Raw genomic sequence first — 12,431 nt, 5'->3', positions numbered from 1 at the left:
GAAGTGCCCTCAGGCCATCCTGGAGGGGAATGGCTTGAAAAAAGATTGGATGTATATGATGAAAATGAGCAGTTTGGGATCTGGAAGCTGAAAAGTGTTAAAGTGGCAGAACATGTCAGATGTGTCACAAGAGGTAAAGCTTTGGGGTGGAGGGGAGAGTGTTGTTGGGAAGACACCGGACGAGGGGAGAAAGCAGAGTCAAGACAGGCAGGAATGAGTTGGGATAGAAAACAGGATTAAACAATGATGCTACTACAGCTGTCTCAATATTCAGGAGATAGAAGAAATAGCCGTGCATGGTTGGGGCATTAACAATTGGAACTTCCAATTCCTTTCAATGCTTATAACACTTCTTTTTGGGCAATTTAATGTATCAATTTCAGAAAAATGCCCAACTATATAAAACTTAAGTCACCGGGGAAACACTTTCTTCAACACTACAGATTGCAGAGAGTTTGGTACATGCTGGAAAATATTCATCTTTAGTTTAAGACTCGGCTAAAAGAAATGAGACAAATTGCTGCTTTGAAAGGCAAAATATAAAGGTTACCATTTGAATGCCAATCCAACTAAGGCAATTAACTTTTTCCATTTATTCTCTGAGCTGGGTAGATGTCAAAATCTCTTCCACCTCTGTTTTTACTTCATGTCGCTCAAACTCTCTTTTAATCTAAAAATGTGAATGTTCTTTGTTTGGCATCAGGTTTCCCTTCACTGCCAGTAGCATTATATTTTCAGTGCAATATAACTCAAGAACAACAATGAGGGCGGAAGGCTACAATGTTGGAATTGGCATCCTTTTTCTATGATGTCAAACCAATGTTTCAACGAGTTTCTATTCTGGTGGTTGAAAATGAGTGTTACAGATTCCAAATCATTTGAAAAGTTTTGACATTGTCTACCCAAATATGTTCCTTAATGCAATATCAAAAACAGATGGTTATTCATTTCACAGTTACTTCTGGGATCTAAGTGTGTGTAAAAAATCTAACATCTCGACTCCCTTAAGACACACTGGGTTCAAAGAAGCTCATCGTGCAAAGGGTCACTATGGAACATGATATAAACGCAACTATTTATTTCCATCTATAAATACAATGATTTATTTCCATCCTGGGCTTCACTTCACTCATTTAAAATGTGAATATCCATTAAGCTATTAAGCACCTCTTCCTTGGCCCAGGAATCAATGTTCGCAGTTTATTCAATACCCTTTCATACCTCACCCTATAATTTTGGATACAATACCTCGATCATTTTTTTTTGCCAGGAGTTAATTATCAAACCATTTGTGTGTTTTTGGTGGGATAAATTCCACATTTCACTGCTTTAAATAAAACAAAACACAAACATCACTCTTGTCATAAATTATCCCTTATTTGGTGCATAACATGCAATCATGAACTGATCACTTTATGAGATACGAAAGAATATATGGGGTAATTTAGCAAAATATTTTGATATAAAGTATTTTAATCAGCAAAACGAATAATATGAGTTTACATGGCATCATGTTAAAATCAGTATAATCATCTAAAATAACGTGCTATGTGGCTCCATATTTTGATAATTGTGAATAAAATGGTTCAATTTTATTTCAATTTAAGCTGACTTACTGATGCCACACAAATAGCCATCGATATCCTGACTGGGGATGGACGGGATTTGCATTTCTGGCCAGCAAAGTAAGCAAGCAGGCAAACAAACAAACAGAGGCAGTAACCTAATATCAAGAATCAGAAACATTCCAATTCCACATCATTCCTGATGTTTACAAAATTTCTATTAGTTATTCTACATCTTGTCCCTGAAAAATATCATGAAAGAATAATTTCAGGCAGTGTATCGACCTGTTCAATTAATTTGCACGGGAAGACTGGCTGCTTGCTATATTTGATTCTGTAGGTAACCGTGTGACCTCGGAACTGACAAATTACACCCAATATTCCTAACCTGCAAATGAAACAGACACTGACTACCTAAAAGCAAGCATGAAAACTGGGTGGCATTGATCACATGAGTCAGAATGCACAGGAATCTATGAAGCTGTACATCTCATTTGCAGAAATAGAACCTTTATTGCTTTGATTTATTCCTTCAACCTCAATGGATTAATACAAATGAAAAGACCAATTGTGTTACTATTCACTAATAACCTTTTCCAATCCTGGGCTTCTTGTGTACTGTCTTTTTATTATAACTCTAGCCATGTAAAATTATACGTTCAATTCTGCATTTCGTTTTAGAAAAAACTACAGCAAAATATGTACAACTATCTACTTCACCAGTAACATTCTGCAGGCATATCAGTCTTAATCTGTTTTAATCTTGAAAAAGCAATCAAATGAACAAGCTGGCACTTTACCAGTGAGACACCATCTGTCATCCAAGGCATGTAAGCTATTTCCTGTTACACTGCATGTATCATAGGCCAGTCAGAGTCTGATTATGGCAGACCGCAAACAGAGTTTTCCAGGGACTGACACACACAAAGCGCAGCACATTCTTTAAACAAATCCACATTATCATTCTTCATCTAGTATTACTGATAGATTAGGAATGATATTTTTCTAAACTAGTATGTTTAATTACACTGCACCTTAAAAGCAAAGTTGCTCCATGATGGTTTCTCTGATGGATTCAGTACTTGGGAGAAAAATGTGAATTGATAATTTGGCAAGGACAAATTCTTCATGAAGGAAGGAAAATAATTCTGCAGGGGAAATAGTATACAGTAAAACTGTGCTGTCCAACTGTTCGGAAATCCTGATGGTTCTGCATCTGGCTCACCAGGTAATGTTTGCTGTGTTCCTTCCCACTCAAATGGGATCCAGTTCCCGTGTTCCACTCCCAGTTACAGGAGCCCCTGTTCCTCCGCTCCCTTTCAACTCACCTGGTTCTATTTCTCTTGAAATTTGCCAGGGTCTTGTTTCCAGTGTTCCCTGTACACCCAGAGTTCTCTGGAATACTTATAATTCTACTGTGCAACATCTTAAAAGACAAATCAAAAGTGTTTGGTGATTTAACATGCATAACATCCAATAGTCCGGAGAATCTGGCACCAAAGTCCCGAGATGCTGGATTAACGGAGTTAAGTATATGTCCCAATTTTAGAGATTAAGAAATTGTAAAAGCTACAACTGAAGGACTATGTATAATCTAGGTGAGCTACCTTCTGGAATATCTGCAGTCTTTCCTGCAGTGCATATCAGTGATATTTTTGCAGCAATTGTCTTTATGTGATGGATCCAGCTAAATTGCATGGTTGGGGGTGGGGTCAATCTGCATTTAATTTGATTACCATCCTTAAGGGCAGCTGACAATACACTGAGATTCAGTACTGCACAGCTTATTTGGAAACTGATCTTAGTGGCAAAGTGGGACTTTTTATGCCAAGACTTGGTTTTTCAAAACAAAAACCTTCTCTTGATATCCCTACACCATTGCTTATCACAGTGTTCTTGTGCATTTGAGTTTCAACTCTCATTTGACATGGTATAGCAAAACATAAGATAGAAGATTATGGGTTGAAACCTAAAATTCCAACATCATGGCAAACGTGGATCAGTGAGTGCGATCCTTTCCCCACCTCTGATCCCTCAATTCTATCTTGGTGATTCAAAGCTACATTGTTTGCTATGTGAATAAACTCAGCAATCAAACATTTACAGCTCCATAACAAGACAACACTTATTTCAATGAAATCAAAGTTTTACAGTTGTGAAGAAAACAATTACTCTCAGTAACAGTTCCCACTATGCACAGACTACCTCGCTCAAGGACTGTTGGGTTAATATTTTAAATGTTCTGCTTCTTGGATGCTTTCCAGCAGGTAAACTTACTGGTCAAACCACAAATGTCAAACCTTTCTCTTTCCAAAAAGAGCCAAACTACATACTGCAAGATGTTTAAAACTTAACTCATTTGTCTTCAAACATATGGGGCATAAACAATTTTTTGATTGTAGGAATAATTCTTGGAATTTAATAAGATACTCACAGATCATAATGCTGATTCCACTTTGGGTCTAGGGTGTTCTTTACTGTGTCTGTAGAGTGGCACTGGCCTGACCCGTCCACTACTATTTTCGCAAAGGGATCAGGGAGTCCTAAATGGAAACAAGATGCTATCATTTTTCTCCTGTTATAATGCTACCTTCATTTCTTGATAGAAAATGATCATTATGAAATATAGAATTGTATTTATTCTTAGCATTAACAATGCTGCATACAAATTACATCTTTTTCCATGAAAACTCCTATTCTCAACTCAACAAATGAAGATATTTCACCTTCCTCTCCAAAAGGCAGTGCTTCATATAGTAGGGCATAGCACCAAATGAGTGTATTCACTGATAATTGCGATGAATACTTTTCTTCCATCATTTGAGTCTCCACACAATCTTAATCTCTTTACTCTAAAGGTGCTCATTGACAGGTGAGGGCTTCTCACACTTATTGCTTTGATTTCTGGTATAAGTAGTACTTTGCTTTTCACCATTACATATTGCTGAACCAAACCATGGAGTCAATTGACAGAAGTTTGATATAATGCTACTTCATGTAGCCAACGTGAAACTACTAAATAGCGAAGTCAACAAAATATCAAAGACAATTATAGAGCACAGTCCTCTACATGACACAACAACAAAGGGAATCTGCAGCAGGTCCAGAACAAGAGTTAATATCAGTAAGAGGAAAAATAAGTCCACAGAGTTTGACAAATTAAACAGTCTTCAATCAGGCAAAAAATACAATTATTTTGTTCCCAACATAATTGAACTCTATCCCAAGATAAAAAAACAGAAAATGCTGGAAGCACTTAACAAGTTAGTCAGCATCTGCACAAAGAGAAACAGAGTTAGCATTTCAGCATGAAGATCCTGCGTCAGAACATTTGTATGCCCACCTTACTCCATCTCAGGTGGTGAAGAGTATACTTGAGCTACGCAGCTTCAAGTTTGGAAGTGGGGAGGTAAAAGGAGAGGAAGAAAAGAAATTAAAAAGAACTTACAGCCAACAATTTCTCAGGTAACCTTAGTTGAAGTAGTCTTGATACTTTGATAAATAGAATCATTTTCAGGACCTGCACATTGCTGGCATGCCCAGCAATTATTGTCAATCCTGAATTTCCCTGGAGAAAGTGGAGGTGAGCCATATAAAAAGCTACAAATCAAGAGCTAATAAATAGGCTTAGTATAAATGGTTACTTTATGCTTGGCATGGATATGGTAGGCCGAAGGACCTGCTTCTGTACTGCCTTACTATAATGTTAATTATTTCTACCTGTAACAATTACACTTTGAGTATTTTTCATTCCAAACTATAACAGTCATTAAAATGCATGATAAAAAAAGACAACTTTTTTCAACAAACTATTTGCACATCAAACCATTCAAACCTTTCTACAGTTAATTTCTCCAAAATGCATTAATATTACTCTTAAAATACATAAAAGGTCCATGCACTCAATGCTGAATTTTTGAACTGTGTGTGTTTACATCTAGGTGGTAGAGTGACAAGAGGTGACCCCTGAAAATAGTGTATAAAGTAGGTCAAACTGGTCTGAGAAATGGTACTCTCTGGTAAAACATCAATGATTCAGTGCACAAAAGAAATAAATTCCAGAGCAACCAATTACTTTGTTGGGATGCAAATGAGCCACATGGACTAAGACCCAATTTCAGTCCTTGGTTTGTGCTGAAATACAGGACATTTACTGACAAATTAATGGTACATCAGTCTACACTGGCCCTGGACTAGATACACAGAGCAAAGGTTTAAGCAGACTCCTACTATGAATAGGTGTATAAACCATGAGGAAGGACAACATGGGTTCTTGGATACAAAGCCCTCACAGTTCGAAACCCAGTTAATTTTCATTATCGAAGTTCGCATGTGAATATTGGCTAGGTTGTGCAGTGGGAAATGCCAATATCTTTGGAACCATACCACTGAGTGAATAAATCAGGAGCTGCTAATGGTAAAGAAATAGTGGTGAAAGTGGTGTTAGGGGCCAAATGGTACAAAGAGGGGAAGAGCAGGAAAGAGAGACATAAATTGAAACATGTAGCTCCATGCAAATTTCATGATACTATTCAGACTACACACAGCCAGCTTAGTAATGGAGTTACTCCAACGAATAGTTCAGTCAATACAGTAGAACTTGGATAAGCCGTCTTTCAATTGTACAGAAATCCTGATGGTTCTGCATCCAATTCGTTCATTAGTCCAGAATGTGAGCCAGCAGCCCAGAGTGCAATCAGGGAGTTTGGCCAGAACTGCCAGTGGGGTCCAGAACACCAGGGGTCAAGAACAGGAGTAGGTTTGCAGCCAAAGCCCAGGTCCAGAGGGTTTTTGTATTTCCCACTCCATTTAAACTCACCAGGTTCTCTGGAAAATTTATTATACTAAAAACTAAATAAAAGCCTGTTTCTTAATGGGAGTAACATCCAATTGTCCAGGAAATCTGCTAGTCGAGCACTACTAATGTCCAACGGATGCCGAATTATCAGTTTTATTGGAGTGCTGTTTAGTGTTTCTAATATTGTATTAGAACACAGTTTTGAAATATCAATCCAAATAAGTTCTTGTAAATTTGCAATGCATGAATATGCCTCAGAATGCAACCCACAAATACCATAACACTGCACTATAAAGAGAACAGATTTCTGACAATTATTTTTAAGATCTACTTTACTCATTAGAATGGTACGCAAAACATTTTTAAAGTCATTATTATCCAACTAGCTTCCTTTTAAGAAAAAACTTGTATTTTTACTAATATTGCTGAGATAGCATTGTCTGGTGACATCCAGCAGGAATACTTACTGAAGAAGTCTTTCTTCACCAAATTCTTTGCACATAACACTAGAAATACAAAAGGAAAAAGATTACTTAATTTCTGAAACAATTCTATACCTTATCAAAATTATACCTTATCAAAAATGATTTAAGCAATGGAACTCATTAGATAATTCAATTATAGGCTAAGAAAAAAATCACAAATGCTATTTATGTGAAACCACCAGGAAAGAATGTTCTATTACCAATGTTATAGAAATGGTTTAAAAATATGCAGCTGATTGTCAGTGCACTAAAATCAAGTTGAATTTATCCCATGATCAACATGACAAGCTACTGCAAAAGCGAGCTACACTTCATGCTTCCTATTGCTAATGCTGTGAACTTTCTTAAAATTTGCAACAATGCTGTATCCAATTAATCTTAGAACATTCAGCCATTTTACTTAAAAGCATCCATTCCCTAATCCATGTAGGATCAAACAGCAAAATCACAGTTAATGTACATGCATCTTTAAACTCAATGGCATGCGAATGAACCAAAGCTATCAAGTATCACAAAATTCTGTACTAAGTACATAATGGGTGTTATGAATTTACAAAAACACTCAAACTATAGATTGCATAACCATAAAATAGTCACAAATTACAACTGTAGTGACAAGCACATGCCTGCAGAACAGCATTTGAAATCTACCAGAATAGCTATCGCAACACTCATATCTTGAAGTGCCATTTGAGTGTTGACCTGTAGTTCTCAACCAATTAAAATAACAGAATGTTGGCATTGCATCAGTAAGATTTTCTTAAGCCAGCTCTTCCATTACTTTTGCATTATATGTAAAATGGGGTAACATTCTAAAAGCAATAATAAACTTTACTGGCTCTACCAACTTGTCAAAGTCTCATCATCCTATCCAGCCAGTAGATCCTTAGATTCAAACCATCACAATGCATTGCAATCTGATGCACAGAATGCAGAGTCCCCTCTTCTGTAAGAAACAAGTCCAAGACAGTGCGCAGTGAGGACGGCAAGAAGGACAGGCAGGTGAAAAGTCAGGATAATTTGCTGAACAATAGAAGTACAACAAACCAGGATATTAGGATAGAGGATGAGGTATATAGAAACAAGTCCATGATAGTGTGTAGCGAGGATGGTAAGAAGGACAGGCAGGTGAAAAGTCAGGATAATTTGCTGAAAAATGGAAGTACAACAAAATCAATAGCAGATACTGGACTAAATGTACTATATTTAAACGCACGTAGCATTAGGAATAAAGTAGATGACCTAGTGGCACAACTACAGATTAATAAATATGACATTGTGGCAATCACAGAGTCATGGCTTTATGACGGATGTGATTGCGAACTAAATGTCCAGGGGTACACAGTGTATAGGAAGGATAGGCGGGTATGCAGAGGGGGTGGTGTGGCCATGATGGTTAGTAATGATATAAAATCAATAGAAATGAAGGACATTGGGTCAGAAGAGGTGGGATCCTTATGGGTGGAGCTAAGAAATAGCAAGGGTAAAAAGACAATAGTAGCAGTTATATATAGGCCCCCTAATAGCAGTCAGGAAGTCGACTATAAATTGCAGTTAGAAATAGAAAAAGCGTGTCAGAGTGACAACGTTAAGATAATTATGGGGGATTTTAACAAGGTGGACTGGGAAGTCCAGCAAGGCAGTAGATCTCAGGAGAGAGAGTTTGTGGAATGTATACAGGACGGCTTTTTGGAGCAACTTGTTGATGAGCCCACCAGGGGATCAGCTGTTTTGGATTGGGTGCTGTGTAAGGAACCGGAGGTGATTAGGGAACTAAAGGTAAAGGAACAATTAGGAACTAGTGATCACAATGTGATTGGGTTCAGTTTCAAATTTGAGGAGGAGAAGCTGATAACTGGTGTATCGATATTTCAGTGGAACAAAGGAAATTACAGTGGCATGAGAGAGGAGCTGGCCCAAATTGATTGGAAGAGTAAGCTAGCTGGAGGGATGGCGGAGCAGAAATGGATGAAATTTCTACAAGAAATAAGGAAAATGCAGGATAGATATATTCTAAGAAAAAAGGTTTTGAATGGAAAAAAGGCACAAATGTGGATAATGAGAGAGGTGAAGGCTAAAATAAAAGCAAAAGGGAGGGCATACAAGGAAGCAAAAATTAGTGGGAAGACACAAGACTGGGAAACTTTTAAAAACCTGCAGAAAGAAACTAAGGTGGTCATTAGGAAAGAAAAGATGAATTATGAAAGGAAGTTGGCAGATAACATTCGAAAGGATACCAAGTTTTTTTTAAATACATAAGGAGTAAAAGACAGACACGGGTTGATATAGGACCAATCGATAACGGTGCGGGAGAGATTATAATGGATGATAAAGAGATGGCAGAGGAACGAAATGAGTATTTTGCATCGGTCTTCACTGTGGAGGACATCAGCAAAATACCGGATAGTCAGGGGTCTCAAGGAACGGAAATGAGTTCAGTTAAGATTACTAGAGAGAAGGTGCTAGGAAAGCTAAGTGGACTAAAGACTGATAAATCTCCCGGATCGGATGAGGTGCATCCCCAAGTTCTGAAGGAGGTGGCTTTAGAGATAGCAGAGGCATTGGTGATAATTTTCCAGGAATCGATAGACTCCGGCATGGTTCCGGAGGACTGGAGGGTCGCAAATGGAGTTCCACTGTATAAGAAAGGTGGGAGGCAGCATAAAGGAAATTACAAACTTATTAGTCTGATGTCGGTGGTGGGAAAGTTATTAGAATCGATCCTCATGGATGAGGTTATGGAATACCTAGAGGTGCAAGGCAAGGTAGATCCAAGCCAACATGGTTTCGTAAAGGGAAGATCCTGCCTGACCAACCTATTGGAGTTTTTTGAAGAAATCTCAGGTAGGGTGGATAAGGGAGAGGCTGTAGGTGTTGTGTATTTAGACTTTCAAAAGGCCTTCGACAAGGTGCTGCACAAGAGACTGATTAATAAGATGAGAGGTCATGGAATTACAGGTAGGATAACAGAATGGGTGGAGCATTGGCTGGTTGGCAGAAAGCAAAGGGTGGGAATAAAAGGATCCTGTCCTGGTTGGCTACCGGTTACTAGTGGTGTTCCGCAGAGGTCGGTGTTGGGGCCGCTTCTTTTTACCCTGTACATTAACGATTTGGATGATGGAGTAAATGGTTTTGTGGCTAAGTTTGCGGATGACACCAAGACAGGTGGAGAAGTAGAGAGTATTGAGGACACAGGAAGGTTGCAGAGAGACCTAGATAGTTTAGGAGAATGGGCAAGGAAATGGCAGATGAGATTCAATGTTGAGAAATGTGCAGTTGTACACTTTGGAAGCAGAAATAAATGGGCAGATTATTATCTAGAAGGAGAGAAAATTCAAAGTACAGAAGTACAAAGGAACTTGGGGGTACTCGTGCAGGATACCCTAAAAGTTAACCACCAGGTTGGATCGGTGGTAAGGAAAGTGAATGCTATGTTGGCATTCATTTCGAGATGTACAGTGTATAAAAAGTAAGGAAGTGTTGATGAGGCTCTACGGGGCACTAGTGAGGCCTCATTTGGAATACTGTGTACAGTTTGGGCCCCATATCTTAGGAAGGATGTGCTGATGTCGGACGGGGTTAAGAGGAGATTTATGAGGATGATTCCCGGAATGAAAGGGCTTACATATCATGAGTGTTTGTCGGCTCTTGGACTGTACTCACTGGAGTACAGAAGAATGAGAGAGGACCTCATAGAAACATTTAAAATGTTGAAGGACTGGACAGAATAGATGTGGCCAAGCTGTTTCCCTTGGTGGGTGAGTCCAGGACCAGAGGGCACAATCTTAGAATTAGAGGGTACAGGTTTAAAACAGAGATGAGGAGAAATTTCTTTAGCCAGAGGGTAGTGAATTTCTGGAATTTCTTGCCATGCACAGCAGTGGAGGCCAGATCATTGGAGGCGTTTAAGGAAATAGATAGATATCTAATTAGTCAAGGTATCAAGGGATATGGGGATAAGGCCAGAAATTGGGGTTAGAAGAGTTTTTTTTGCTTATGGAGCAGACTCCCACCCTCCCATTTCTCATTTCTTTTTCCCCTTTTCTTTGGAGCAGGCTCAATGGGCTGAATGGCCTACTTCTGCTCCCTTGTCTTGTGATCTTGTGATATTGGGGTGTAGAGTCCAATGAACAAATAAGCATGTGAATGCAGTGTTCGCAGATAGTATTCATGTCATTTTTCATAGACATGGATTAAAATGAGAAAAAATTTAACCAACTTTCATAAGAATTATGCATTTCTTTTTTGCTGATCCAATAGTTATAAACAATAGGATTTTAGATGCAAGATCACCATATCTTAAAAAGTATATTTGGTGCAAAGTTTAAAAAATTACATAGAGCTACAAATAAATCTGAAGTTTCTTACAAGTCATGTTTTGTTGCAAGAAACATTTCTTTCCAAGCACAAAAGATTGATATTTTGTCTATGAAAAAGTGCATTAACAGTCATAATCTTAGTTTGTACTATAATCTTTTCAGTCTACACACAGTCAGAGTAGTAATGGAGTTACTCTAGTGAATAACCTCAAGTAGTTTCAATCAATTTGCAATCCCTAAACATTTCAATGATTTCCAACTTGAAAATAAACCTAAAATGCTTTATACACAAATCATGCACATCAACTGAATCGATAAGTTTGGTAAATGGCAGAAAATGAACATGAATATGGAATTATTAACATTTTCTATGGTACTAAAGCCAAGTAGAAAGCAGAACCTCAAACACGTTGGGGAAGATGAATCTTGAGCGAAGTCTTGGGCTCACAGAGGGATTAATTTTTAGTAGTGCAATCAGGCAGGTTATTTGAGAATTACACAATTATCCTCACAATTTTTGCATCTTAAAATGGATGAGGATACCTGGGCACAGGTTTTTCAGTGCCTGATCTATAGCTGTACATAAACTGACCAACACGATAAAAAAAGTGTCTAATGGAAGGGGAAGGAATGAAACAACACTAACCAGAAGTTTCAAACAAAAAGTAATACATTCATTCACCATCAGCCTTTAAAAGACATGAATGATAGCATATGTATACATTAAGTGCTTCCTTGGGTTCAAGTATTTTTTTTAAATCATAAGTACTTCCTTTCATGCTCATAAACTGCTGATATATTATGTGCTAAAACAGTATGAAATGCAAGCAAAAATGCTGCACTTAAGTAACATGAAAACACCAAATGTTGGATAGAGGAAAGTGATCATGGTCACTCTGCCAAATCAAAACAACTGTAAAAGGTATGCTGAGCCAATCAAACCCAACTAATAATGCACAATTCCTGGAGTACTCCAAGAAAAAGCACATACAGCAACCAACCACATACATCACAGTTACAAAGTCAAAGCACCACTTGCAACAACTGAACAAAATCTTAGAAACTGCATAAAATCATAAATTAATGCCAAATTCTAAACTTTGGAGAAAGAGAAATACTGCAAAGATTCTACTGGACGGTATTGTATGTTTCAGTTAAGATAGTATCGTGAGGTATTGTCTCTGGTATTTTCTATCAAAGTTAGTACACATGGCACACTTCTGCTGCAGCCACAATCAGCAATTTCTAATGCACAATACTGACC

The 12,431-nt window shown here is 38.0% G+C and overlaps 1 protein-coding gene across 3 annotated transcripts in view; it reads right to left on the bottom strand.

The window, feature by feature from the left end:
• smurf2 (SMAD specific E3 ubiquitin protein ligase 2) overlaps positions 1 to 12,431 on the bottom strand; it is a 206,396-nt gene that overhangs the window by 80,538 nt on the left and 113,427 nt on the right. For 2 of the 3 annotated variants that reach the window (XM_052032635.1, XM_052032633.1), the window contains exons 3-4: positions 6,831 to 6,869; positions 4,000 to 4,108 (exon numbers count right to left, since the gene is read on the bottom strand). In XM_052032635.1, the coding sequence (XP_051888595.1) occupies positions 4,000 to 4,108; positions 6,831 to 6,869 (148 nt within the window). The remainder of the gene's footprint in view (positions 1 to 3,999; positions 4,109 to 6,830; positions 6,870 to 12,431) is intronic. The other variant, XM_052032636.1, reaches the window with a different exon arrangement.

The sequence above is a fragment of the Pristis pectinata genome, chromosome 18 (genome assembly GCF_009764475.1).
Source record: "Pristis pectinata isolate sPriPec2 chromosome 18, sPriPec2.1.pri, whole genome shotgun sequence".
NCBI lineage: Eukaryota > Metazoa > Chordata > Chondrichthyes > Rhinopristiformes > Pristidae > Pristis > Pristis pectinata.
Note: the sequence above shows the minus strand (reverse complement) of the source record. Positions and strands in the feature narration are given on the sequence as shown.